The sequence below is a fragment of the Peromyscus maniculatus genome, chromosome 2 (assembly GCF_049852395.1).
Source record: "Peromyscus maniculatus bairdii isolate BWxNUB_F1_BW_parent chromosome 2, HU_Pman_BW_mat_3.1, whole genome shotgun sequence".
Classification (NCBI taxonomy): domain Eukaryota; kingdom Metazoa; phylum Chordata; class Mammalia; order Rodentia; family Cricetidae; genus Peromyscus; species Peromyscus maniculatus.
In genome coordinates, this window is record NC_134853.1 from 130,181,526 (window position 1) to 130,207,793 (window position 26,268).

General features: G+C 39.8%; 1 protein-coding gene across 5 annotated transcripts in view; it reads left to right on the top strand.

Annotated features, from left to right (window-relative positions):
• The window catches only part of Eps15 (epidermal growth factor receptor pathway substrate 15), a 108,077-nt gene that overhangs the window by 79,156 nt on the left and 2,653 nt on the right, over positions 1–26,268 (top strand). For 3 of the 5 annotated variants that reach the window (XM_006977758.4, XM_076564725.1, XM_006977759.4), the window contains exons 14-24: positions 1,103–1,264; positions 1,597–1,794; positions 2,724–2,927; positions 4,942–5,049; positions 5,230–5,320; positions 8,866–8,901; positions 10,882–11,018; positions 13,344–13,413; positions 19,484–19,560; positions 20,953–21,115; positions 23,963–24,144. In XM_006977758.4, coding sequence (XP_006977820.1) covers positions 1,103–1,264; positions 1,597–1,794; positions 2,724–2,927; positions 4,942–5,049; positions 5,230–5,320; positions 8,866–8,901; positions 10,882–11,018; positions 13,344–13,413; positions 19,484–19,560; positions 20,953–21,115; positions 23,963–24,144 — 1,428 coding nt within the window. The remainder of the gene's footprint in view (positions 1–1,102; positions 1,265–1,596; positions 1,795–2,723; positions 2,928–4,941; positions 5,050–5,229; positions 5,321–8,865; positions 8,902–10,881; positions 11,019–13,343; positions 13,414–19,483; positions 19,561–20,952; positions 21,116–23,962; positions 24,145–26,268) is intronic. The other 2 variants (XM_006977760.4, XM_076564726.1) reach the window with 1 other exon arrangement.

Consider the following 26,268-nt stretch of genomic DNA (forward strand, 5'->3'; position numbering starts at 1 on the left):
CATCACTGAAGGAAGTCAGGACAGGAACTCAAGCAGGTCAGGATCCTGGAGGCAGAAGCTGATTCAGAGGCCATGGAGGAGAGCTGCTTAATGGCCTGCTCCTCATGGCTTGCTCAGTCTGCCTTCTTTATAGAACTCAGGACCACTAGCCCAGGGATGGCACCACCCACCATGGGCTGGGCCCTCCAACATCAATAACTAATTAAGAAAATGCCCTGCAGCTGGATATTATGAAGTTATTTTCTCAATTGAGGTTCCCTCCACTCAGATGACTTTAGCTTGTGTCAAGTTGACATAAAACTAGCTAGCACACTAGGCTGGCCTCAAACAGAGATCTTCCTGCCTCAACTTTTGGAGTGCTGAAATTAAAGGTGTATGCCACCACCCTTAGCTGACAAAGTGGTTTGTTTGTTTGTTTGTTTGTAGTGACTGAGGTGCTAAAAAGACATGCAAAGGTAGCTAAGTGGAAGCAGTATACCCCCATTGGAAGGTAGCGGTCTGAGAGAGATGAAAGGGACTTATGCATTGGGGGAAAGGGTTTGCTGGCAGGCTGCAGACAAAAAGAGAAAGGGGCTGGGCGGGGGTGGCGCACACCTTTAAACCCAGCACTCAAGAGGCAGAGCCAGGGGCTCTGTGAGTTCGAGGCCAGCCTGGTCTACAGAGCGAGCTCCAGGACGCACACCAAAACTACACAAGAAACCCTGTCTCAAAAGAGAGAGAGAGAGAGAGAGAGAGAGAGAGAGAGAGAGAGAGAGAGAGAGAGAGAGAGAGAGAGAGAGAAGTGAGAAGAGAGAGAGAAGAGCGGAAGAAGATGCCATGGTTTTGACCAGAAGACAGAGGCTAAAGCAGATGTGGGGAAATGGCATGAGTTGTTTCGACATGCTGGAGAAATCAGTCAGACATCAAGGACAGATTTGAGTAAGCAAACTAGACACGAAAATCTGGAAGAGGTTGCTTGAAGACTGCGTGTAAAATTGAGAGCTTTAGTCCCCCAATAAAAAATACTAATAAAACAAGATTTTGTTCTCCCTTAAAATAGACTTAAAAATTCACCTCTCCATTCCCTCAAAGGGATAAATGTGTGCATTTTCTTGTGTTTCAGGATCTTCAAGATGAAGTTCAAAGGGAGAGTGTTAATCTGCAAAAACTACAGGCCCAGAAGCAGCAGGTGCAGGAACTCCTTGATGAGCTGGATGAGCAGAAAGCCCAGCTGGAAGAACAGCTCAAGGAAGTCAGGAAAAAGTGTGCTGAGGAGGCCCAGCTGGTGAGGCCTGGCTGCGTACTGACTGGGTCTCCACTCCCATCGCTTCCCTGGTGTAAAAGAAAACACTCCCTGCTTGTTAGCGGCAGTCTCTTCTGCGGTTGCTTTGTGACGGAGTTAGAGGACGGTCATCAGGAGTTACTGTCCCCTGTAGTAGAGATTAGAGGGGTGCTTTTTCTCCAGATCTTGATTGCACAAGATTTTTGCCTCCATGTTTCTTTTAGCCCCTTCTGCATTATCTTCCACTACCAAAAGAATACATCAAAAATTCCAAACCACTAAACTAGACATCTCTTCATTTAATCCCCTTTCCTCTCATTCATCTCCACTTATAGATCTCTTCCCTGAAAGCTGAAATAACCAATCAAGAATCTCAGATCTCCACTTATGAGGAAGAACTGTCAAAAGCTAGAGAAGAACTAAGTCGCCTACAACAAGAAACAGCACAATTGGAAGAAAGTGTTGAGTCAGGAAAGGCTCAGCTGGAACCTCTTCAGCAGCACCTCCAGGAATCACAACAGGAAATCAGTTCAGTAAGTGGAAACAAGTAGCATTTCCCAAGGGCCCTTGGTATAAGAATGCAGGCGGAGCAAGCCATGAGGAGCAGGCCAGGAAGCAGCTCTCCTCCATGGCCTCTACATCAGCTCCTGCCTCCAGGTTCCTGCCCTGCTTCAGTTCCTGTCCTGATTTCCTTCCATGATGAACAGTGCTGTTCAAGTGTAAGCCAAATAAATCCTTTCCTCCCTGGTCATGGTGTATCATCACAGCAGTGATAACCCTCACTAAGACAGAATGAACCTATTGTCTTTTCTTTGCTGATTGAAATCATTTAGTTTTCTTGTTTCTGTTTTAATATATTATTTAATATATATATATAATTTTATATATAAATATATAAAAATCTGTTATTTAATATATTATAATTTATTGAATTCTGCCTTTTGTATCTTACTGTGGATTTCATTTGAATAGTTGAAGTCTAAACAGCTTTATTCTTTGTGTGGCTTAATATTTTTTTAGAGGATACTTTCTAGGGCTCTTCTTTCTCATTAACAGATAGTGCCAGAACACAGGGTATTGGCTAGCCTTACCCTTATCTTCTTTAACTTCCTATAGCTCCCCTACAGCTGAATCTTCATCCTCTCTGTTACTTGGCCATCTTTTCCTCTGGTATCCTGGGTCTTTCTTTTTCTAATTATACCCTGAAAGACTGCCAGTTCTCAGATACTGAGACAGAATTCTTGGAGGTTTCACAAGGCTTACAAAAACAAATACATGCATGCTGAAATTGCAGGAAGACTCATTGGGAAAGATTATTGAAATCCTTAAATTATGCTGCATTCCCAGAGGATTCTCCTAATAGAAAGCAAACTCATCCTTGAGTAAGTCTAGGGGCATACCTATTAGTATGTTACATATTTCTAATATTAAGTTGTTTTCTATTTCTACTTTGTATTGGCAGATGCAAATGAGACTCATGGAAATGAAAGATCTGGAAAATCATAACGACCAATCAAATTGGTCCAGTAGCCCACAAAGCATTCTGGTAAATGGTGCTACAGATTATTGTAGCCTCAGCACCAGCAGCAGTGAAACAGCCAACCTCAATGAACATGCTGAAGGCCAGAACAATCTAGAGTCTGAACCCATACACCAGGAGTCATCAGTGAGTTATTCCATAGTCTTCATAATTAACCCCCCACATACAGATTGATGAAGATCAAAATTTGTATATACTTATGCATATATGTAGAGGCTAGAGGTCATCTTTTAAAAAGTGTCATTTCTCAGATGCTGTCCACCTTTTTTTCATATGGGATCTCACTGAGACCTGAGGCTCACTGATTAGATCAGGCTGGCTGGCCAGCAAGCCCTAGGTATCTGCCTCAGTACCCCTCCCTTGTCTTGGGATTACAAGCAGGCACTACCATGCTTGGTTTAGTGAATTGATGCTGGGGATCTAAATTTGGGTCCTCATTCTTGAGCAACAAGCACTTTTATCAAATAGGATAGTTCCCTAGCCCCAGATCAAAGTTATGTTAGCATTGTGTATAATATAAAGAAAAAGAATTTTTTAAGATGTGTTTTAATTTTTATTTATGCATCTGTTTGTGCAGATGCCCACAGAAGCCAGAAGAGGGGCCAGATCCTTTGGAGCTGGAATTAACAGGCAATTTGAGCTGCCTGTTGTGGGTGTTGGGAATCGAACTTGGGTCCTCTGGAAGAACAGCCAGTGTTGTTCTTAACTGCTGAGCTATCCCTTTAGCCCCAACAATTGAAATTCTTTCTTTTCAAGTTTTTTGTTTTGTTTTGTTTATTTGTTGTTTTGTTTATTTAGACAGAGTTTTCTGTGTAGCTCTACCTGTCCTGAAACTCACTCTGGCTGGCCTCGAGCTCAGGGATTCACCTGCCTCTGCCTCCCTGGTGGTAGGTTTAAAGGTGTGTACCACATACCCAGCTACTTTTCAGTTTTAACTAATGTTCAAATTATTCTAATTAATAAAATTAATTGTTTTAAATGATAGGGTGTTGTGTAGCTCAGGGTGGCCTCAAACTTAATATGTAGCTAAGGGTGACATTAAACTTTTTTAATTTGATATGTGTGTCTGTGGGGGGGGGGGGTGTTCAGTAGTGTGCTCACCTGTGGTTGCACTCATCCATGTATGCAAGTGTAGACAGGGTCTCCTCACTGAAAATAGAGCTTGGTATTTAGCTAGACCAGGGGTGTCTACCTGTCTCTGCCACCCCAGCATTGGGGTTCAGCTATAAAACCACCATGCCTAGATTTTACTTGGGTGCCCCAAACCTGAACTGAGTTAGTTCTTCATGCTTATGTACCAACCACTCTTTACCGTTTATTATTATATACTCCTAAATATATAATACCACCTGCTGGGGCTATGGAATGTTACTTGTGTGTGTGAGTTTAGAGCTGACCATTTAGTAGTGGATATGCATATAGCATAGTGGCAAATAGTTTTCATACCATACAAGAGGCCCTGGGTTTGATCCCCAATACCAAAATAAGTTTTTAAACACCCCTACACATACAGTTTAAAAAATGTTTTTAGCCAGGCATGATAGTATACACCTTTAAATCCCAGCACTCAGAATAAATCTCATCTCTTTCAGTTTGAGGTCAGTCTGGTTTACATAGTGAGTTCCAGGCCAGTCAGAAGTCAGATATCTCTCTCTCTCTCTCTCTCTCTCTCTCTCTCTCTCTCTCTCTCTCTCTCTCTCTCTCTCTCTGTTTCACTCACTCACTCACTCACTCACTCAGAAAAAAATGTTAAAATAATCATACCCACGCCGGGCAACCAGTGACACGCCTTTAATCCCAGCACTGGGGAGGCAGAGGCAGGCGGATCTCTGTGAGTTCAAGGCCAGCCTGGTCTACAGAGTGAGATCCAGAACCCAAAACTACGAAGAGAAACCCTGGGGGGGGGGGCATGGGGGACTTACCCAATTCTGGGGTGGTGGTGGATATTGACATGCCACAATGTTCCTGTGGAATCCAGAAGAAAACTAGCAGGAGTTGGTTTTCACTTCCTCTAAGTGGGTCCTGGAGATTGAACTCAGGTTGTTGGGCTTACAAGCAAATGCCTTTACCCACCGAGCCACCTCACCAGCCTGAGACAAAAGATCTTTAGTCCTTCATACTCACATTTGTATTTTGGTAGGTGAGAAGTAGTCCTGAAATAGCACGTTCTGATGAAAATGAAGTTGTGACTGAAGCTGGTAATGAGAAAGTTAGTCCCAGATTGGATGATGACAAGCACTCCAAAGAGGTGAAGATAATTATGCATTCAGTTGTTCTTGTCACTCATGACGTCAATGTTCTTTGTAGCTGCAAGAATATTTACTGGTTTTTCAAAGTTTGTATATGATCTAAATGTGGGTCATTTGAAGTATTATCTTTTAAATGTTTGGTTACTAAAATATCTATTTTAATTAAAAAATATTTCTAGGAGGATCCATTTAATGTAGAATCAAGTTCACTGACAGATCCAGTTGCAGATCCAAACTTGGATTTCTTCCAGTCCGATCCTTTTGTTGGCAGTAAGTATCTTTCTTTTGTAAGTGTATCCAGAATAACACTTTCTGATGTATAAACTATATAAGCATTGAGGCTTCAGTTTTGAAAAGCATTTTTTTTTTTTACAACATAAGTAAAGCTGAAAATACGGGTTTCTATCCTTACATTTGCTAGTATTTAACCTCTGCATTATACTGTAGTATTCTCTGATGAAGAGAGTGTTTCTTCTTCATAGTAGAAGCCACAGGAGAGAGAATGTTATAGTCCAGTGGTAGAGGTTGCACACTCATGAATCACATTATTTAGCTCATTAGTGAAATGCCAACAGCAACCCAGTCATGGGATCACACTGCTGTAATCCTAACACTTTACAAGTTTGAGGTTAGCCTGGGCTATAGAACAAACTGCCCAGGAACTTAAAAAAGAGGAAGAGGAGGAAAGAAAGTCAACACCGTAATTTTGAGTCATTAGAAGCTGTTGTGTGTGGTGACACAAACCTTAGTCCTAGTACTCAAAGAGGCAGAGGTAGGTGGCTCTCTTGAGTTAAAATTTTGACAGCCTAGTCTACATAGGCAGGGCTACACAGTGAGACTATTATCTTAAAAACAAACTGAACTAAAATGACAGTGGGAGCTATACTAGGATTCAGTGTCTGATTCTCTCACCTTAAGATAGTTCTAATTTTAGAAACGTAACTCTGGCCAGCATGATGGGGAACTCCTTTAATCCCAGCACTTGGGAGGCAGAACTCTCTGTTCAAGGACAGCCTGGTCTACAGAGTGAGTTCTAGGACAGTTAGGGCTACACAGAGAAACTGTGCCTCAAATACAATAAATAAAAATAAATAAAATAGAAACATAACTGACTAAATTAAAATATATCATGACAATGTAAACTATGTTAAATATTCCTTGTGTCAAAGGTCTTTTGAATTGTATTTTATTTCCAGAAAGATCTTGTGAAAGTGTGCTTGGTATCATATGCTTGTATTTCCAGTACTTGATAAGCAGAGGTGTGAGGATCCCACAGGATTGAGGCCAGTCTGCTTTACATAGTTAGTTACAACCAGGGCTACATAATGAGACCTAGCCTCAAACAAGGGGCTGGAAAGATGGTTCAGCAATAAAGAACACTGGCTGCTCTTATAGAGGACCTGGATTCAGTCCCCAGCACCCATGTGGCAGCTCACAGCCATCGTTAACTGAAGTTCCAGAGGATCTGATGCTCTCTTTTATCTTCCATGGGCACCAAACATGCACATGGTGGATAGACATTCCGACAACATACTTATACACCTAAAAGAAAAGTAAAGTTTATACAGACAAGAGAAAACAGATGAAACTAAGGCGCACAGGCAAAATAACTTACCCAATAGTCATGGCAGAAATAAAGAACCTAAATATTCGAACTCTTTAAATAAACAAACCCTGAAGTAAACAAGCACAAAACAACTTTTTGAAATGTACAAAGTACCAAAAATAAACATAAGTTTTGCACTTAAAATCTATAGAGCTGAGGTTGTGGCTCAGTAGTAGAGTACTTGTCTAGCAGTACTAATGCCTTGGTTTGATCCTTAGAACTATAGGCCAGTCAGTCAGTCATAGATTTAGAACATTTACAGTTTTATGATCATCACAACAATCTAATTTTAGGACAGTTTAGCACTCTTCCCCACCTCAACCAAACCTAATTTTAAAATGGACATTATTATTTAAATAACTATTTCTCCAAAATATATATATAGATAACCAGTAAGCATATAGAAAGATTTTCAGCATTAGTCAAACCCCAGTGAGATACCACTTCATACTTACTAGGATGGCTGTAATCAAAAGGTGGGTGATAACAAATGTCAGTGAGGATATGTAGAAATTACAACTACCATACACTAATAATGGAACATGAAATGCTTTCCTGTCTTTGGAAAATGGTCTGGCAGTTTCTATACTAATAATTAAACAGAGTTACTATAAGACCTGATATGTACCCAGGAAGAATGGACGCACACCCACATAAAAACATGTGTGTCTTCTTGTTGTGTCGTCCTGTCTCACCCTACCCCCACCCCCTTGGTTTTTTGAGTCAGGGTTTCTCCATATAGCCTTGGCTGGCCTGGAACTCAATCTGTAAACCAGGCTGCAGAAACATGTATGTATGTTGAGCAGGCATCATTTTCTCCTTTGTAATTAGACTGTCTTTTTCCTAATTATGTGTGTGGGTGTGTGAACATGAGTACAGAGTCCACAGGCATTGGATCCCTTTGGAGCTGGGGTTGCAGGCAGTTGTAAGGTGCTCAATTTTGGTTCTGAGAACTCCTTGGCAAGAACAGTATACACTCTTAAATGCTGAGCCATCTCTTCAGTCCTATTCCCGCCCCCGCCCAGCCCCCAGTTGAGGACCAAACCCAGGGCCTTGTGCTTGCTAGGCAAGCGCTCTATCACTGAGCTAAATCCCCAGCCCCTTAAAAGCAAAGAGCCTTTTTTTTTTTTTTTTTTTTTTAAGATTCTTTTATTATGCGAGCAGTGTTCTGTCTACAGGCCAGAAGAGGACACCAGATCTCATTACAGATGGCTGTAAGCCACCATTTGGGTGCTAGGAATTGAACTCAGGAACTCTGGAAGAGCAGCCAGTGCTCTTAACCTCTGAGCCATCTCTCCAGCCCTATTTGTCTTTTTATTGTTGACTTGTAAGAGCCTTTTATATTTGCCAAGTAAAACTCTCTGACTTACGATTTAAAAATACTTTGTTTTGTGTGTGTTTAGGTTTTTTGTTTGTGGCAATCATCTTCTTGCCTCATCCTCCTTAGTGTTGATCATAGGCATGAGAAAAACTCCTGTTTTTCTTCCAAGAACTTTATAGTCCTAGCTGTTAAATTTAGAGCTTTGGGGCTAGAGGAATAGCTTAGTGATTAAGAACACTTGCTGCTCTCCCGGAGGACCTGGGTTCAGTGCCCAGCACCTAAATCCAGCAGTTCAGACTGTCTGTAACTCCTCTCTAGGAATCCGATGTCCTCTGGCCTCTCTGGGTACTGTGCTCATGCGCGCTCTCAGAGCTTGCCTGCTGGGGCACACATCTTCCGAGGCCACACTTAACCTAAACCTCCCCAGTGACACCAGCTGGGAGCCAGGTGATCAAAGGCCAGAGACTGTGGGGGACATTTCTCATTCAAACCACCATAGTTCTAGTTTGCCTTTTTATCAAGTATGTTGAGTGCATCATTTACTTTTTTATTATTTTAAATCTTTCCTAAGGTGAATAACATAATTTATTTACTTTGAAGTAGAATTATTGAAACTATTAAGTTATTGTTTAATTTAAGGAACTTTCCTTTTGTTTTAAAAACATTCTCTTCCACAATAATACATAATACTTTTTTTTGTGTGTGTGTATTTTTTTTGTTTTTCAAGACAGGGTTTCTCTGTGTAGTCCTGGCTCTCCTGGAGCTAACTCTATAGATCAGGCTGTCCTCAAACTCCCAGAGATCTGCCTGCCTCTGCCTCCCTAGATGCTGAGCTGCGCCAACACCACCTGGCTGTATTCTAATTTTTGTTTACTTCTTTTGTCACAGGTGATCCTTTCAAGGATGATCCTTTTGGAAAAATTGGTCAGTATACATTTTTTTTTTTTTTAGTTTCTTCTTAACTTTAATTCTGTTCTGCTTAATTATAACCTTATATTGCATTTAGAAATGAGTACATGTAGATGACTTTCTAAATGGTCTTATTAAATAAAAAACATGGAGCCAAATATAGAGGTCAAAGCCTTAAGAGATCAGGGAAATAGGGAAAGCCACAGCCAACCTTACCTCACCAACTCTGCAGCTTCCAAATGCGAGTTACTTCCTGTCTACCCACGTCTTTATTGCCTTGCTGTTCTCCCCTCTCATTGGCTCTCTTAGCCCAGCTACCTCACTTCCTCTTCCTACACAGCTCTGTCACTTTCTGTCTGTCTGTACAGACCTCCAGGCCTCCCTGGTTAACTAGTGTTGGAATTAAGGTGTGTGCCACCACACCTGGCTCTGTTTCCAGTGTGGCCTGGAACAAACAGAGATCCTGCCTGCTAAGTGATAGGATTAAGGGCGTGTGCTACCGCTGCCTGACTTCTTTGTTTACTTATAATGGCTGACCTTTTTCCTCTGATCTCCAGGCAAACTTTATTTATTAAAACACAAATAAAATATCACCACATTTCAGCACAAATAAAATATCACCACAAGTACACACAGCTTGGGTAGTTCTAGGAGAAGAACTGCTTTTTAGTTTTAAAACTGTTCTAAAGCCAATGTAAGATACTAAAATATTCTGGCATTTTTAGAGAGTGATTAGAGCCTTGTGAATTTGCTTAAGAAGTGTGTGTGTGTGTGTGTGTGTGTGTGTGTGTGTGTGTGTGTGTGTGTGTGTGTTGGGGTTAAACCCAGGACTTTGTGCATGCTAGGCAAGGGCTGTATACACTTCCAACTCAAGCCTCACTTTTTAAAAAAGTAACAATCGAAATGTTGCTTAAAATTAGCATTGATGGTGGGTTAGAGAGATGGCTCAGTGGTGAAGTACTGTGTACTGCTCTTGCAGAGGACCAGAGTTTGATGACCAACAACATGGAGGGTGTCTCACAACTGCATATAACTCTAGCTGAGGGGAACCAGTACCTCTTATCTCTGAAAGCACTGCGCTCATACACTTACACATAATTAAAACTTTAATCTAAAAGGAATAGATTCTAATTTCTCCATATTAGCTAAAAAGTTAAATCAGCAGGGCTAGAATATAATTTTACTATCCTACAATTTTAGACTGTTCATATGAATAGGGGGAATTGAAGAATTACTAAATTTGAGATAATTGTTTTTTTGAGATTCTTCCCTAGAATAAAGGAAATCTTGTTTCCTACATATTTTGCTTCCCAAATGTGTTTCAAGGTATTAGCCTTGAACTCAAAGAAAGGAATGTATCTTAAATTTTTTTTGTTGTTTCTTTTGTAAGCATTGGACAAAAGGACTTAAGATTGGATCCCTTAAAATTTTATGCTAACTAAAAAGTTTAGTAGGTAAAAAGCTCTATTTCCTCAAAGGTACAATAGAATCAGAAATTAAAAGGGAAAGTGGGGTTTTACAGGAATTCAAGTGATTTTAGTTTTTGAAAATCAAGCAAAGATTATTCAAAGTGGACAGTTTTATTGAGTTTAAAAGAAAAACACCAGGACAGGCACACTGTAAATCTCAAGTTGCTTAGAGGAAGGGAATAGAGAAGAGAAAGGAAAAACAGTGTCATTGAGCTGGCATGGAGGTCAGTCATGTGATGGACAAGCAGCTGCACTGTGAGGACAGGAGCTTTAGAAAGAGAGCTCCAAGTGCCAGAAGATGCAAACTTAGACTCTGGCCAGCATCGGAAAGGGACAAGAGAGAAGCGAAAAGGAGTGGTTTGGGCTTTTCGAGTCCCAAAGGTGGACAGACCCAGCCTGACCTCACAGTGGCTCATAGGGAAGGCCTCCAAGTATCTTTTAATTGAGGTAGTGATAACGCTTATAGGCAGTAGGGAATTACAGTAGGTTCTCAGCTTTTTGCATGTGTTCCTTCTTTTCTCTTTAGATCCGTTTGGTGGTGATCCTTTCAAAGGTTCAGATCCGTTTGCATCTGACTGCTTCTTTAAGCAGTCTTCCACTGACCCTTTTACCACTTCCAGCACTGATCCTTTCAGTGCCTCCAGCAATAGCAGTAATACATCGGTAAGTGACGGGTTAAAAGCTGTTCAGATGGGTAAACAAGTATCCTAAGAAAATTTCTTGAATATATAGCGATAGAACCTTCCTTTTGATTGTTTTTAATGGTCCATATGAAATTTGTCTGGCTTCCACCCATCCAAGTTTTTGTCTAATGTAATGTTTCAATTTTGATCACCCATTGGAGTTGACTAGGATGATTATAGTGTCCAAAAATGAACTCCATCCATATCCCATTGTTGATATTAAATATAAGTGACTGGAATGGAAATCCAAAAGCCTGTCTTAAGTAAAACTTTTTATAAATATCTGTTGTATTATTGAAGGAATAGAAATTACTTAAAGGGAGAGCACTAATATTTTAGAAAAATAAATTCATGTTTTATAGTTGGGCAGTGATGGCACACACCTTTAATCCCAACACTGGGAAGGCAGGTGAATCTCTGAGTTCAAGGCCAGCCTGGTCTGCAAAGAGAAAGCCAGAGCTACACAGAGAAACCCTGTCTCCAAAAAAACTTAATAAATCTTAAAAAATAAATCATGTTACTTTAATATGCCCCAGGTGTTTGTGTCTGTAGGGGCTCATGTGGTAGCTCAGCAGGTAACAGACTTGGGTTCAATCCCTCACCCCCACGAGCAGCTCACAACTCTCTGTAACTCCAGTTTCAGAGAATCTGACACCCTCTTCTGGCCTCCACAGGCACCAGACCAGCATGTGCATGTGCATGAACAAACATACACACACACACACACACACAGTAGATATACATACATACAGCCCAAACACCCACACACATAAAATAAAAATAAATTCAAGAAAATTATACTCTGGATATTTAGAAATACTCAAAATAGAATAATACAATGAAATATTTTGCTTATTTTTTATTTGGAGACTTTTTGAGGCAGCAATCTCATTTCTGTAAGTAAACTGAACCTAGAAAGACACAATTAATTGACAGGCATTTCACACAACTATTTTGTCATCTATTATTCTTAGGTGAAGATTATTCCTTAAAAGAATAATGAGCCAGATGTCTTACAGGCCTGTAATTCCAATATTTAGGAGGTGGAGGCAAGAGGATTAGGAGTTCAAGGTCACCCTCAACTATTAGTGAGTTACTAAGATAAGAAATATGAACAGGAAAAATAATGTAATAAAAGGGAAGTTAATACAGGTCAGATTGATAGTACTTCTCCCCATTCCCTCCAAGACAGGGTTTCCCTGTATGGTCCTGCTGTTCTAGAACTTACTCTGTAGACCAGGGTAACCTTGAACTCACAGAGATCCGCTTGCCTCTGCCTCCTGAGTCCTGGGATTAAAAGCATGGGCTGCCACGCTGGCGTTACCATTATTATTTTCTGGGCTATACACTGTGTCATCCGCGTTTGAGTGGTTGCACTGTTTGATGAGGAAATAGAACGGAAACTGTATCTGTAAAGGTGGTACTTCCTCCTCCCTCCTTGGGTATGTGTGTATGTGTTCCTCTGAAGGGCAGGGTTCTAGATTTTTATTTTGTTTTGTTTTATGATACAGTGTCTCTCTAGTCCTGGTTGTCCTGTAGCTCACTGTGTGGACCAGGCTGGCCTCAGATTCACAGAGCCACCTGTCTACCTCCTAAATGCTGGGATTAAAGGCCTGCAACACCATGCCCTGCTAGATTTATTGTTAGGCAGTAGTTAAAATATGGTGGTATTTGGAGTAAAAAGGGGACAGTAGTGAAAAAACTGTTGAAGTCTAAATAAAGCCTGTAGTTGTAACTTAGGTTTTTACTTGTGTGAAATCATGATTACATGAAATATTACTATTAGAGGCAGCTAGAGGTGCATATGGGAACTTTGTGCTTGCTGTCTTTACAGCTCTTCTGTGAGTCTAAGTCATTTCACACTAGAGTTCACATATGCACTTCTAAAGCAAAAGTCACATTTGCAGGGCTGGGGAATACAGCTCAGTGCAGAGTGCTTAGTTAGCATGTGTGAGCTCTAGGTTCTGTCCCAGTACTACCAAAAGTGACCTGCAGAAGAAGGCCGGGGTTATGGTTTTTTGAGAGGCGCATGAAGCCTGCTGAGTGATGGGACCTTCCTAGGAGATGATTGCGAACCTTAACTTGTTAAATTATACATATGCCTCATACTTTTTAAAATAAATACTTTGCAATCAAAGAGTAATTATTTTCATTCATTGAGACTACTTATAAGGAAAGGGAAACTCTATTTCAGATGTTTGTATTTTCTGATCCAGAATTTTGTAAAGTATTTTTCTTAGGTTTGACAGGGAAGTTCAGCTATGGAATGTTGCCTCTCAGTCATAGATTTGTACCATTTCTTTAGGTAGAAACTTGGAAGCACAATGACCCATTTGCTCCTGGTGGAACAGTTGTTGTTGCAGCTAGTGATTCAGGTAATGACACTCATCGGTTTTATTAGTGCTAATCATTGCCTTTTCTTTAAGATCTTCTTCTCTAAACATTTTTGCTCTATTAATTATAACTTTTAAATTAACATGTAATCATGTCCATTTATATCATACTAGTAATAACAGCAGCAAGTATTTGTGTGTCACTTTAACTTTCCTTACTCATTATCTTGTTTATCATTCACCTTAAAGATTTTTCGGGCTGGAGAGATGGTTCAGAGGTTAGGAGCACTGGCTGCTCTTTCAGAGGTCCTGAGTTCAATTCCCAGCAACCACATGGTGGCTCACAACCATCATTAGTGAGATCTGGTGCCCTCTTCTGACACACAGGCATACTGTATACATAATAAATAAATAAATAAATAAATAAACCTTTTTTTTTAAAGGTTTTTCTAGACTATGTACTATGTTCAAAGTCAGTAAAACCAATAAGAAACTTTTGCTTTATACAGTGCAGTGTTGGGCTGGAAAGATAACAACCGGTCAGTGAGTAAGAGCACTTGCTGTGCCAGCATTTGGACCTGAGTTTGAATCCCCAGCACCTACATAAAAAGCTAGATATGGCTGCACATGCCTGTAACCTCGGCATTGGGAGCAGGGACAGGGGACACTGACAGCTCCCTTGCTCACTGGCCAGGTAGCCTTTTCAAAATGACGAGCTTCTCGTTCAGTGAGAGGCTTGTCTCAAGGCAATAAGGTAGGAAACGGTAAAGGAAAACATCCAATGTTCTGCCCTGACCTTGCCGTGAACATTCATGTGCCCAAGCCACACATGTACACATGCACACACAGGTGCACACAGATACAAGAAAGAAAAAAACGATTAAAAGTTAGCCGGGTGTGGTGATAATACTTTAAAGTCCTAGTTCTCAGGAGGGTGAGGTAGAATTGCTGTAAGTTCATGGCCAGCCTGAGCTACATAATATGAACTACATAGTGAATTTCAGACCAGCCTGGACTACAAAATAACCTGTTTTTTGTTTTGTTTTGTTTTTTGTCATTTCGTTTTTGGAAAAAAAAAAAAAAGAGGTGGCCGGAAAGATGGCTCAGGAGTTAAGAGCGTTTGCTGCTCTTGCGGAGGAGCCACATTCGGGTCCAGAGCCTCTATAGTGGCTCACAGCAGTCCACAACTAGGTCCAAGGGTTCTAGTGCCCTCTTCTGACCTCCATGGACTCCAGTGCACATGTCATACACATGTGTACATGTAGGCAAAACACTCATATACATAAAATAGAGACTCACATCAATATTCTCTAGTATATTACTTTCTCGTGAGTGCCTCTTTCTCTCAAGCCTATAAAGTGTTGTTTGGCGTGTACTCTTTAAGATCTTGACCCAAGTTTAAAGATGAGTGGTTTCAAATAAGTAATGAAAATTGTTTTTAATATAAAGAGGGTCTGTTAAAATACAGAGAGAATCGTAAGTGCCAGGAAACTAAGTTCCACAATATTAATAACTAACTTGATCAAGGTTACACAGTTTATGAGAAGGTAAACCAGTTGGCTAGATTCAGTCCTAAGTCTGATGGAATCTTTAAACATTTTCAACGAAGTAACTGTTTTGTCTCCACTCTTCATTAGGAATAAGACAGATGAGTAGGCTAGCTTCTGCTTGGGAGCATGGGAAATGAGAGGAAAGTGAATTCAAACACGAATGCTTGAATGTCATGTGGCTCGTAGGATGTGTCATTTTCCCAGGTTGTTGATGTGACCAAGTAGTTGATGATATAGAAAGATTAGTGCAAATGTCTTAACAAATTGAATCTCTTATATTGGACAAATGGTAATAAGATTCAATATGACTGAGTTTCAGGGGACTGGATATTAACTCCTCCCCAGCATGATTAGCAAGAGTGAGTAATAAAAAGCAGCTATGGAACAAATGAGTTACTCTAATGCTGGATATTAATCACATTTAGAATTGTGGACTTTCAAAAATCTGTCTTTAAAATGAGTAAATTTATATTTATTATATACATATATATATATAATTTATATGAGTTAGAAAAAATCATTGCACTCTTACCGCTAAAATATAGTTGCTATGACAATAGTGAAAGTACATTAAGTGCTTGAGTTCTTTTCAGTACTCGCTTGCTCCTGGTGGACAGACACTGTGCACTCTGGAAGGAATGTAGGAAGGAAAAGCCAATCCAGGACCTGTTTCTATATAAGCTCTTCTCACTTGTAAGCATTATTTTTGTACCTTAGATGAGATTAGTTTTGGTGCCAGAGAGAGAGAGAGGAGAAGAGAAGAGAAATATTTTACTAAACCTAGATTGAAGAAATACAGTGTCTTTCCAGGTACTAATTAAAGCTGTGGTCTTTAAGATACCAATGTATCTTATTCAGGGTATCTCTTGAAGACTGTGAGGTTGAACTTGAAAATCTTATATTTAAAGGGTGTAGAGATGAGGGAGGATTCTTCATCTTAAGATTCTTTGGTAAGCAGCTACTCTTTGGGGGAGCTTTTTTATTTAGTTTTTTTTTTTAAATTATGTGTCTGTGTGTAGATATGTGGTTCTTATGAGTGTAGATACTCATGGAGGCCAGAAGACAGCATTGGATCTCCTGGAGGTGGATTTACAGGCAGTTGTGAGCCGCCCACCGTGGGTGCTGGGAACAGAACATGAATCCTCTACAAGAGCAGTCTGTCCTCTTAACCACTGAACAATCTCTCCAACACAATCTTTAGGGGAACTTTTATTTGTTCCTTTCTTCCTTGTTGGCCAGCTGGTTATGCTAAGAACTGTTACATCTATTCAGAGAATCCTTAATAAGCAATCCTTTCAACAAATACCAGTGTCTTCTACTCGACAGATCTTGACTGTCCTTGAGGAGAAAACAGTGAATAAAACCAAGTTCCTGGTGTCAGAGAACTTGCATGGAAAGATAGGAAGCAAGTGTATGTCAGGTGCTGATCAGAATTGTAATGAAGCAGGAGTGGGGGTGGGGCAGTTAAAGTTGTACGCCTGCAATATAACTGTGTTGTTTCTGTCTTTACAGAAAATCACAGTAGTGTAACAGGAAAAGAAAGATGGTTGAAGTTGTATGCTAAAGTATTTACAAGTAATTTCTGATAATAAGATCACAGATGATTTTTAATCATGCTTTTATGCATTTTCCCCAATACATCACCTTCATTGTTGTGGAAGTGAGGGTGCTAGTGAGTCCACCTTTGCCTTGAAAGCCTGATCTACTGCTCATGGCCTCTGTGCTGCCTGCCAGCTTCCCCCAAGGAGTGTCTGAGACTGCCTCCAGCGTGTGCCTGAACAGAATCTTCCCAGGTTCTAGGCAGGCCTGTGCTTCATATCAGCCAACATCTGAGAAAGTTTTTGTCAAAGTCTTAATTCTCTAGTTTGGAAAAAATATTCTGTCATTTATCTAGTTACATGTCCTCAGTGTCTAGTAGAAAAACTCTGTAGCAATTACATATTTTTTGTGTAGAATTATCTTGTTTTTTTTTTAACATATTCTTCATGTAGAATTAATCTCTTTTTTTACATATTCTTCATGTAGAATTATCTTTTTTTTAATTAATATTTTTTAAATTATACTTTACAGTATTTCAGTCCTGGCCTAAGTCAGCTCTGTTGCTACAAGTCCTGTAACTTGTAAGAAGGCTGTGAGGGAAAAGACAGAAAAGGCATGGTACAACATAATCGGTTCCTTCAGGAGAGTGAGCCGGTAGCGTCTTCTGCTGCACTTCAGCGTTATTAAGAGAGCGGGGCTTGCTCTGCCTTAGCAGGCACACCTCAGGAGGAAAAGGAAAGCAGCCTGACACTGAACCTCTGCTGAAAGTCTCCGCAGTTACGGGCTCAGAGATAGTGCATTAATGAAACAGGTCTTTTCTTGTTAAACTTGCGGTTTCCTATGATTAACAAACACTTGAACGTCCTCTTCAGAATCAGAGTTGTGATAAATATGGAAAGGACTGTTTTCTAGGTGTCTGCCTCTCTCATTTACCACATCCATTTCGCTATCACTGGTTTACTGCCTTGGTAGCAAAGCAAACAAAAATAAGGTACCATGGAGCTGAACACAAAGCTCAGCTATCAGGAGCATTGGCTGCTCTTCAGAGGACCCAAATTCAGTTTCCAGCACTCCCATGGCAGCTCACAGCCATCTGGAACTGCAGTTAGGGGATCTGATACTCTCTTCTAGCTTCCAAAGGCACCAGGCACACACATAGTATGTATACATGCATGCACACAAAACATACACATAAAATAAAACATCTTGCCGGGCGGTGGTGACGCACACCTTTAATCCCAACACTCGGGAGGCAGAGGCAGGCAGATCTCTGTAAGTTCGAGGCCAGCCTGGGCTACAGAGTGAGTTCCAGGAAAGGCACAAAGCTACACAGAGAAACCCTGTCTCGAAAAACCAAAAAATAAAAAATAAAAATAAAACATCTTAAAAAAAACTAAGGTACCTGTCTTTTAGCATATTGTAGATGAATTTTTAAAATGGTCTTATTAAATAAAAAACGTGGAGCCAACTATAGGGGTGAAAGCCTTAGAGAAAGATCAAGGAAATGGGGAAAGCCACAGCCAACCTTACCTCACCAATTCTGCAGCTTCCAAATGCGAGTTACTTCCTGTCTACCCACGTCTTTATTGCCTTGCTGTTCTCCCTTCTCATTGGCTCTCTTGGCCCAGCTACCTCACTTCCTCTTTCTACACAGCTCTGTCACTTTTCTGTCATAGATACCTTCAGGTCTCTATGATTGGTACTGGGATTAAAAGTGCGTGTCACCACTCTTGGCTCTTTTCCTTAGTGTGGCCAGAAATCTTGCCTGCTAAGGGGTAGGATTAAGGGCATGTGCCAGCACTGCCTGACTTCTTTGTTTACTTAAAATGGTTTGCTATTCCTCTAATCTCCAGGCAAACTTTATTTATTAAAACACAAAACATCACCACAGCGTATGCCATTCTCCAGCCTACTCCTATTTATAGGGCAATCCTTTCTTTTTTTTCTTTTGGTTTTTTGAGACAGGGTTTCTCTGTAGTTTTGATGCCTGTCCTAGAACTCATTCTGTAGCCCAGGCTGGCCTCAAACTCAGAGAGATTCGCCTGCCTCTGCCTCCCGAGTGCTGGGATTAAAGGCGTGCGCCACTACCGCCTGGCCTTCCTTTTCTTAATAAACTGATTCTTTTCATTTTATTTTATTTATTCATTTTAATTTTTGAGACAGGGTTTCTCTGTATAGCCCTGGAATTCACTCTGTAGTCTAGGCTGGCCTTGAACTCACAGAGATCCACCTGCTTCTGCCTCTTGATTGCTGGGATTAAAGGTGTGTGTTACCATGACTGGCCATTTCTTTTTATTTTTAGCCACAGGGTCTTAGTGCAAATCTGTCCTGGAAACTAGCAGGTGTGCCTCCCCTCCTTCAGAATACACACTCAGATCTGTGCCTGTGACAGTTGGCTTGGACCAGGGGAAAATATGTGACAAATTCAAGCTGCTTATGCCACAAACTACTTATCAGTTACAGATAACTGTGGAACAAAGTAGAATACAGTTACTGCTGTAGAGAATGAAGAACTCACTTCTTGCTTTGGAAAAACCCTGGGCTAGTCTAAGGTTTGTGGAAGAAGTAGAATTTGAAATGAGACTTGAATGATATGTGAAATGTGCAGCTAATGGCCCTTTAAACTTCTTGATACCATTATTAGGATAATTTGGCCAAGCACTGTGTCACATGACTGTGATCTTGGCACTTGAGAGGCTGACAGAGAGAAAAAAGCCACGTGCCATCCTGGGCTGTACTTTCCTCAAAACAAACCAACAGTAATAAAGTGAAGTTCATAGGAGCTGTCTTGTTTGACATGTGTTCCAGAACTTAAACACCTTACCTTCACTAGCACCTGGTTTTGCTCTTGGGTCATTTACAGCTGATTTATACAAAGGAATACACCATACTACGGGACTTGGAGTGTATACCTGGTCTGTATAGACGTCAATCCTAAACTTATAATTATTGTTCTGACTGTTAGCGAACAAAGAAAGGACATGGAATGTGGTATCTCACCCTGATTTTCTTTACTCCTTTAGCCACAGACCCTTTTGCTTCTGTTTTTGGAAATGAATCATTTGGAGATGGATTTGCTGACTTCAGCACATTGTCAAAGGTAATCTGCAGTGATTAATAGGAAGGAGCAATACATTATGTTCCATCAAATGATTGATCTCCTTACAGTTAGAACCCTCTCAGAAGTGTGGATGTGGCTGTAGTCAGTCCGTAGCAGGGCTGATTTCAGATGGGTATTGCAAATCAGCTGTAAAGTAACTGAATTTCTAGGCATAGGAGGCAGTGGTATGGGTGGTTACATTTTTTCTGAAAAGTCTGCTTGGTGGCATAATTAGAGTTGTCTGTCTGTTTGAATGTTTTTTCTAGTTGAATTACATTTTTTCCCTGTGTACTATGTGGGTCAGTAACCATAATAATCATTCTATCCCCTGTATACTGACTATTTGATTTTATCCTTTGAAGTTATTAGCATCTTCACTAAGATAAAAGTACATCAACTCCAGTACTGGGTATCTGCTACCTATTGTCCAGTATAGCTGTAGTATTGATTTAGGCTAAGAGAAAAGGATTTGAGTGGATTTGAAGATATGCCAAATTATCTGTCCCCAAGGAGCATTTGGCAATGTCCAGAGACGTTTGTGGCTCTCAGAACCAGGTGGAAGATGTTGTCCATCTCTAGTGAGGATATCCTCCAGGACAGGCAGAGCCACTGCTCCCACCCTACCCCCACCCCCCAAACATAGTTATTCTATCCCAGAAAGTAAGTTATGCAGTAGTTGAAAAACACTGGCCTATCCCAGTGGTGATAGCCCACACCTTTAATCCCAGCACTCAGGAGGCAGAGGTGCATGTACAGAACAAGTTTTAGGACAGCCAGGGCTGCATGGAAAAACCCTGTCTCGAAAAACCAAAAAGGAAAAAAATGAAAGAAAAAAAAAGTACAGCATTGGCCTAAATAAATCATAATCTGATTTGTTACAGAAAAGCCAATCTTTAATAATCCCCGTATATTTGAAAGTCGGGGTTTTCAGACCCACACTAAGACTTAACGTTGCACAGGATCAGTTTGCTTTTTAAAATATTGACTTTAGCCTGTCTTCATAGTTTTTCTAGAAGCTATTTACTTTGATATTTATTGTCTCTCTATATTTAAGTGCACTGAGAAGCATAGAATCAACCATTCATTTTGTTTCATTATCATTCGGTTCAGAAAGTCTATTTGGACCTCAAGAGGCTTTGTATTGCCTAATGCTTACTTAGTAAGTCTTCAGTCTAGAGTTGGCTTGTTTTGATGTCTGTTGCTCCTGATAAGTAATGATAGGAGAATATCTACTCATACAAATCAGTTTTTAATCCTATTTGTTCTTGAATGTAAAGGGTAAAATGTCAATTCTAGGGATTGAAACAAAACTGCTGATACTTGAATCATTCATCTGAACACTATGTGACCATATGTATATCAAGCTATATAAACATTTCTTTTTGAACAAAGGTCAACAGTGAAGATCCTTTTAATCCTACCACATCAAGTTCTGCCAGCAATGTAGTCCTTCCAAAACCTGTGTTAGAGGAGACATCCACCATGAGTGAGGATGTTCCTCCAGCACTGCCGCCCAAGACTGGAACTCCAACAAGACCCTGCCCGCCACCCCCTGGTATGAGAGCTGCTGCCTTTCCTAGATCAACTTTATTCCTTTGCCCTCTCTAGAAAGTATTGTGTGGGCCTTTCTTCCATTGTTGTGTATTATATAGAGGGCTGTTAACAAGAGCCAAGCACTTAGCATAAACTCACTGCTAACCCCTCCAGCTAGGCGTGTGCTCCTCCTCTCCCCATTTCAGATAATGGGTGAATCTTGGTTTTTTTTGGAAACCATTGATTATCATTTGAATAGCAGTTTCCTATACTCTTTTTTTTTTTAAATTAATTTTCTTGAGAGAGAACTAATATGAAGTCTCTCTAAAGCCTTTATTTTTTATGTTTTTATTTAGAAAAAGGCAAGGAAGGGGCAAGCAAGTGGTAAAAAGAACTGCTTGCCCTTTAAAACTCTTTTAGTTTATAATAGACATTTGTTTGTTTTGTTTTGAGATAGGATCTGACTAAATAGCCTTGGCTGGCCTGGAACTTGCTATGTAGACCAGGCTGGCCTTGAACTCAAAAGTCTTAAAGATCCACCTGCCTCTGCCTCCTGAGTGCTAGGTTTAAAGATATACACCATCACACCTGGCTCTAAAAGTCTGATTTTAAAATTCCTTGTCTAGTCTAGAAACAAATTGTAGTTGGATTTTTTATTTTGTTTTTAGTCTGTGTTGTGTTTCGCACTACACCAAGGAAAGGTTTGTTTTTTAATACAAAATAAAGTATCTTTGAAGAAATTCCCCTGAGTGTGGGTAGTGCTGCCAAGCTGTTCTGTCAGAGGACACAGAATACTGTAAGGCACACTGTTTTTATCCCTAGATCATTCCTGGGTAACATTGTAGCCCCAAAAGTTAGATGATCACTTTTTTTATTTTTGTTAAATAATCATTCTGCCTTTTCATAATAACTTCCCCATGTTATGTGATATGGATTGTACATACCATTGCTAGTATATAAATATCTGTTGAAAACTTAGGTAAATGAGTTAAGTGATTTTCATCTTTTAAAAAGAGTCACCAATACAATTGTTAGAAGTAAGCTGGTCACAGTCTATATTTTTTTTAAGTAATATTTTGTTCATTTAAGCTTTTACACCTTTGTGAGTATGCTTTTAAAACCCAAATGCCTTGTTTAGTGTCTTAATTAAAGCTGAGCACATGGCTAGTGAGATGACTTAATAGGGGACAAAGTACTTGCTGCATGAACCTGATAACCTGTATTCTATTCCCAGAATCTGCCAAAGTTCAGAGACAGAGCTGACTCCATAAAGTTGCTCTGACAACACACACACACACCATATACAGCATTCACAATACTAATAAAGCTGAAAACATTCAAGTGTACATCATTGTAGAAAGAGCAAAGGGAAAGAATGGTTTGTTGAAAAGGTCACTGATTAGGAGCCTTAAATTCATATTCTGGTTGGCCCTAGCCTCAGTTTGTGAGCCCCGCCCCACCCCCCAGTTTTGGGAATTAAATCTGAGGTCTCACGAATGCTAGGTGGGCACTCTACCACTGCATTACATTTCCAGCCCTTTAATATTTTGTTTTTTGGACAGTGTCCCATGTAGCCCAGCCTGGTCTCAAACTGAATTCCTCATCCTCCTACTTCCTACCTCCACTTTCCAAGTGCTAGTATTAACACCAGGCTTGGTTTTGTTTTCCTTTGTTTGGGGTTTTTGTTTGTTTGTTTGGATTTTTTAATGGTGCTATAGAGCAAACCTAGGGCTTCATATGCTATAACTGGAGCTATTACTTTGTGATCTTAAGTGTCTTATTCCCTGTATCTAAGCCTTGGTACTTTAGTTGTTATATGGTAGCTGTAATTCAGATCTTGCTTGTCTTCAGAAGACTTTCCGAGGGTGTGTGTGTAGTAGTATTCAATACAAGCATCTTTTATAAATACACTTATGAAAAGAATCAATTATGACTATCAGCATACTGTACTATAGGAAGAACATTTGAAGAAACTTAAAAACTTCTCCTTTTTTCAAGAAGTGTTTCACTTTAAGTAAAACTTTAAAATTAGAGAAAGCCAGGCATAATGGTGCATACCTTTAGTACTAGCACTAGGAAGGCAGAGGCAGGCAGATCTCTGAGTTTGGAGGCCCACCTGGTCTACAGAGCAAGTTTCAGGACAACCAGGGCTACACAGAGAAACCCTGTCTCAAGAAAACCAATAAATAAATAAATGAATGAATGAATAAATGAATAAGATAACTTGCTTTAAAATGGTATTGAAACAGTGGGTGATGAATTAGCAGAACATCATACTGTTATTTGGTCAGAGATTCGTTTGTCAGTGGTACATATATAGGCTATGGACTTCTACGTGTTGGTCATTCTCAGCTTGAAAGTTTATAGATGGCAAGAAAAAGTGAGGTTAATTTTACATTTTATGCTACTAGGCATTATGTATGTGTAAATATACCAGCGAAAAGACAGAAGAAATTTGCCACATTTCAAAGTCAACTTATCTTTGCTGCCACTAGTGAGGCTGAGGCTTTAGCAGCAGAGGCCAGCCTGTGTTGATTCTTTATCGGTTTTCCTTGCTTATCATTATCTTCCTTAGGAGCATGCTTCTTTAAATGGAGAGAGACTAAATCTTTGGACAATCATGATTCTTGGCCCATTTCCTCTTTTTTGTTTTTGGACTTTGTCCATTTATGTTGCACCTGAATGTATTTGAGAGAGAAGTGTGAAAGCTTTGAGGACAGTTGCTGTGGCCATTTAAGGCAATGTTGAGAATGTGCCTTGGACTTGAACTGTCCACCACCTGCAGTTCTTTAATGCTTCCTGTGAACATGTTCTTGTGTGTGCTTGTGTTTGCTGTATCTGCTGGTTAATTTTAATGATTTTGATCCAGGGAAAAGACCCATCAACAAATTGGATTCTTCTGATCCCTTTAAACTGAATGATCCATTTCAGCCTTTCCCAGGCAATGATAGTCCCAAAGAAAAAGATCCTGATATGTTTTGTGATCCATTCACTTCTACTACCACTACCAATAAAGAGGCTGACCCAGGCAATTTTGCTAACTTCAGTGCTGTAAGTACTGTGAATGGGCTGTTTGGGGGAAAATCTTTCCATTTATACTTTGAAGAGTTGTCAAAGATTTCTTGGTAGTCTTCCAAATTTGCATCATTTTACCAACATACTAAAAATTATCTTTTATTCTTCCCCCCCCAAGCAAAATCTGTTTTGTTTTGTTTTGCTGGTTTTTAGATGATTTCATTGCTCAGCTAATTTTAGTTGTCTTGGTTCTTCTAAGCAAGTTGTTTTATAAACCTGTCTTTCAGTCTTGGTAATATAAATATAAATAAAATCTCGACAGTTATTATTTGGCAAATGGTTATGTATGATGGTGATTTAAAAGTTTGCTGTCTGCCTGTGTATAATGCCAGTAACAAGCTTGTGTATTTGTAACTGTGTATGTGTGTTTGTGTACAAAACTTTAGTAGTTTCTAGAGACTGGTTGGCAGTTTCTGTGAGAGGACAGTACAGGAGTTCTTTGAATACAAAGAACTCTGTAGTCGCTATATTCATATAGTAGTTTTCGTGGTTGTTGTTGTCCTTTTTACCCATCTGTGAACCCAGTTACTCATTCATGCTAAGCTTGTGCTCTACCGCTAAAATCTTTCAGTTTTATGAAATAAATGTTGTTAAGATCTAAGAATTCTTTAAGAAACTTGGAGAGGTGTTATGAGAATAACTTGGGCAAGACCTTTATGATCATAGAAATGGAGCAACCAGTCATGAAGGTGTCATATATTTTATCATTGTGCAGATAAAAATGAAATTTTAAAAATGAAATTCTTAGAGTAGCTAACAGTTTCATTTTCCCAGATTTTTTTTTTTTTTTTAGGCAAAATGACATTCATTACCACTGCCTATTCTATAAGAAGAATTTCCCCTTTTTTCATCTTTTGTCCTTGACTTTGGAGAGTTGAGATTGAGTGGTTAAATGCCCCTGGCCACAGCTTGCCTCATGTCTTCCTCCTCTGAATACCAATGGGTCTTTTCACTATTTTGTCCCTGTTATACTGTGCTTTCTTAGAAAGGAGATGGGCAGGAGTGTGTATGGAACTAAGGCAATTGCACTACCCACCTTTTGAGTCTATACTCTTAGGTTTAGGGCATCTTCTAAGTGTGAAGGAACAAGACACGGATCCCTATTTTTAATATTGAAAAGAAATAGCAACTCAGAATTATCTTCCATGTCAGGTAGAATGGCTTCCTTAGGAGATTGTGATCCTTGGTATAAGATAACATCCTGGCAGTTTGTAATGTTCAGGGTGTTAAATACGGTTCTGAAGTCAAAACCTGATTGGAATGAGTCTTAAGCAGTAGCAGAGGTATTTTGCTTACTTTTTTCATACTCAGAATCTCAGTGCAGTGCAGCACAAAGCCGCTTACAATAGAGTCCTCCATTTTCAGTGTGAGAGATCTGGAAAGCCTAGCAGGAGTCACATGCACACTGTCAAGCCCTCCAGTTGGTCTCACTTCTTGTGATGGGCCTCCTCTTGTGGCAAGACTGAAACCAAGTAGAATTTTGTATCTAGTTTCTACTGATGTTGAAATTTGATTATAATTACAAATATTTTGTCCAATCTAATCATCAGTATTAAGGTTTTACTTAAACTAGGTCATTTTAGCTACATAAAACTCAGTTAAAAGTTCTTAAAGATTATCAGAATCTTCAAAATATTTTTTTAAAAATTAATTTGATTCACATACTGTTTAATCTATCTAATGTTCTTATATATAGTAGAATTTGCCTGTTTTTGCTTTATAGTTTGGGGATGTCCTAAAAGGCCAAGTACGGCAGCTTCCTATCACCAGTGCCTTTAATTTTAATGATGTATCAGTCAGGCATGCTGCCATATGGCTGAAATCTCACCCACTCAGGACACAGACAGCAGGATCACAAGTTTGAGGCCAGCTTGAGCCACCTAGTGAGATTCTAACTTTCAAAAAAGAAAGAAAGGAAGGAAGGGGAAAAAATTACTGTGTGGTAAATGATCCCTAAAGTTTAAATAGCAAGCATTTTACATTGAATTGAAAGACTACACCACTCCTGTTTTTAAATCACCCTAAGCATTTCTCCTGTTTTGAGTCAGAAAATCATTATATGCCCCAGATTGTCTTCCGATTTGCTGTCCTCTTGCTTCA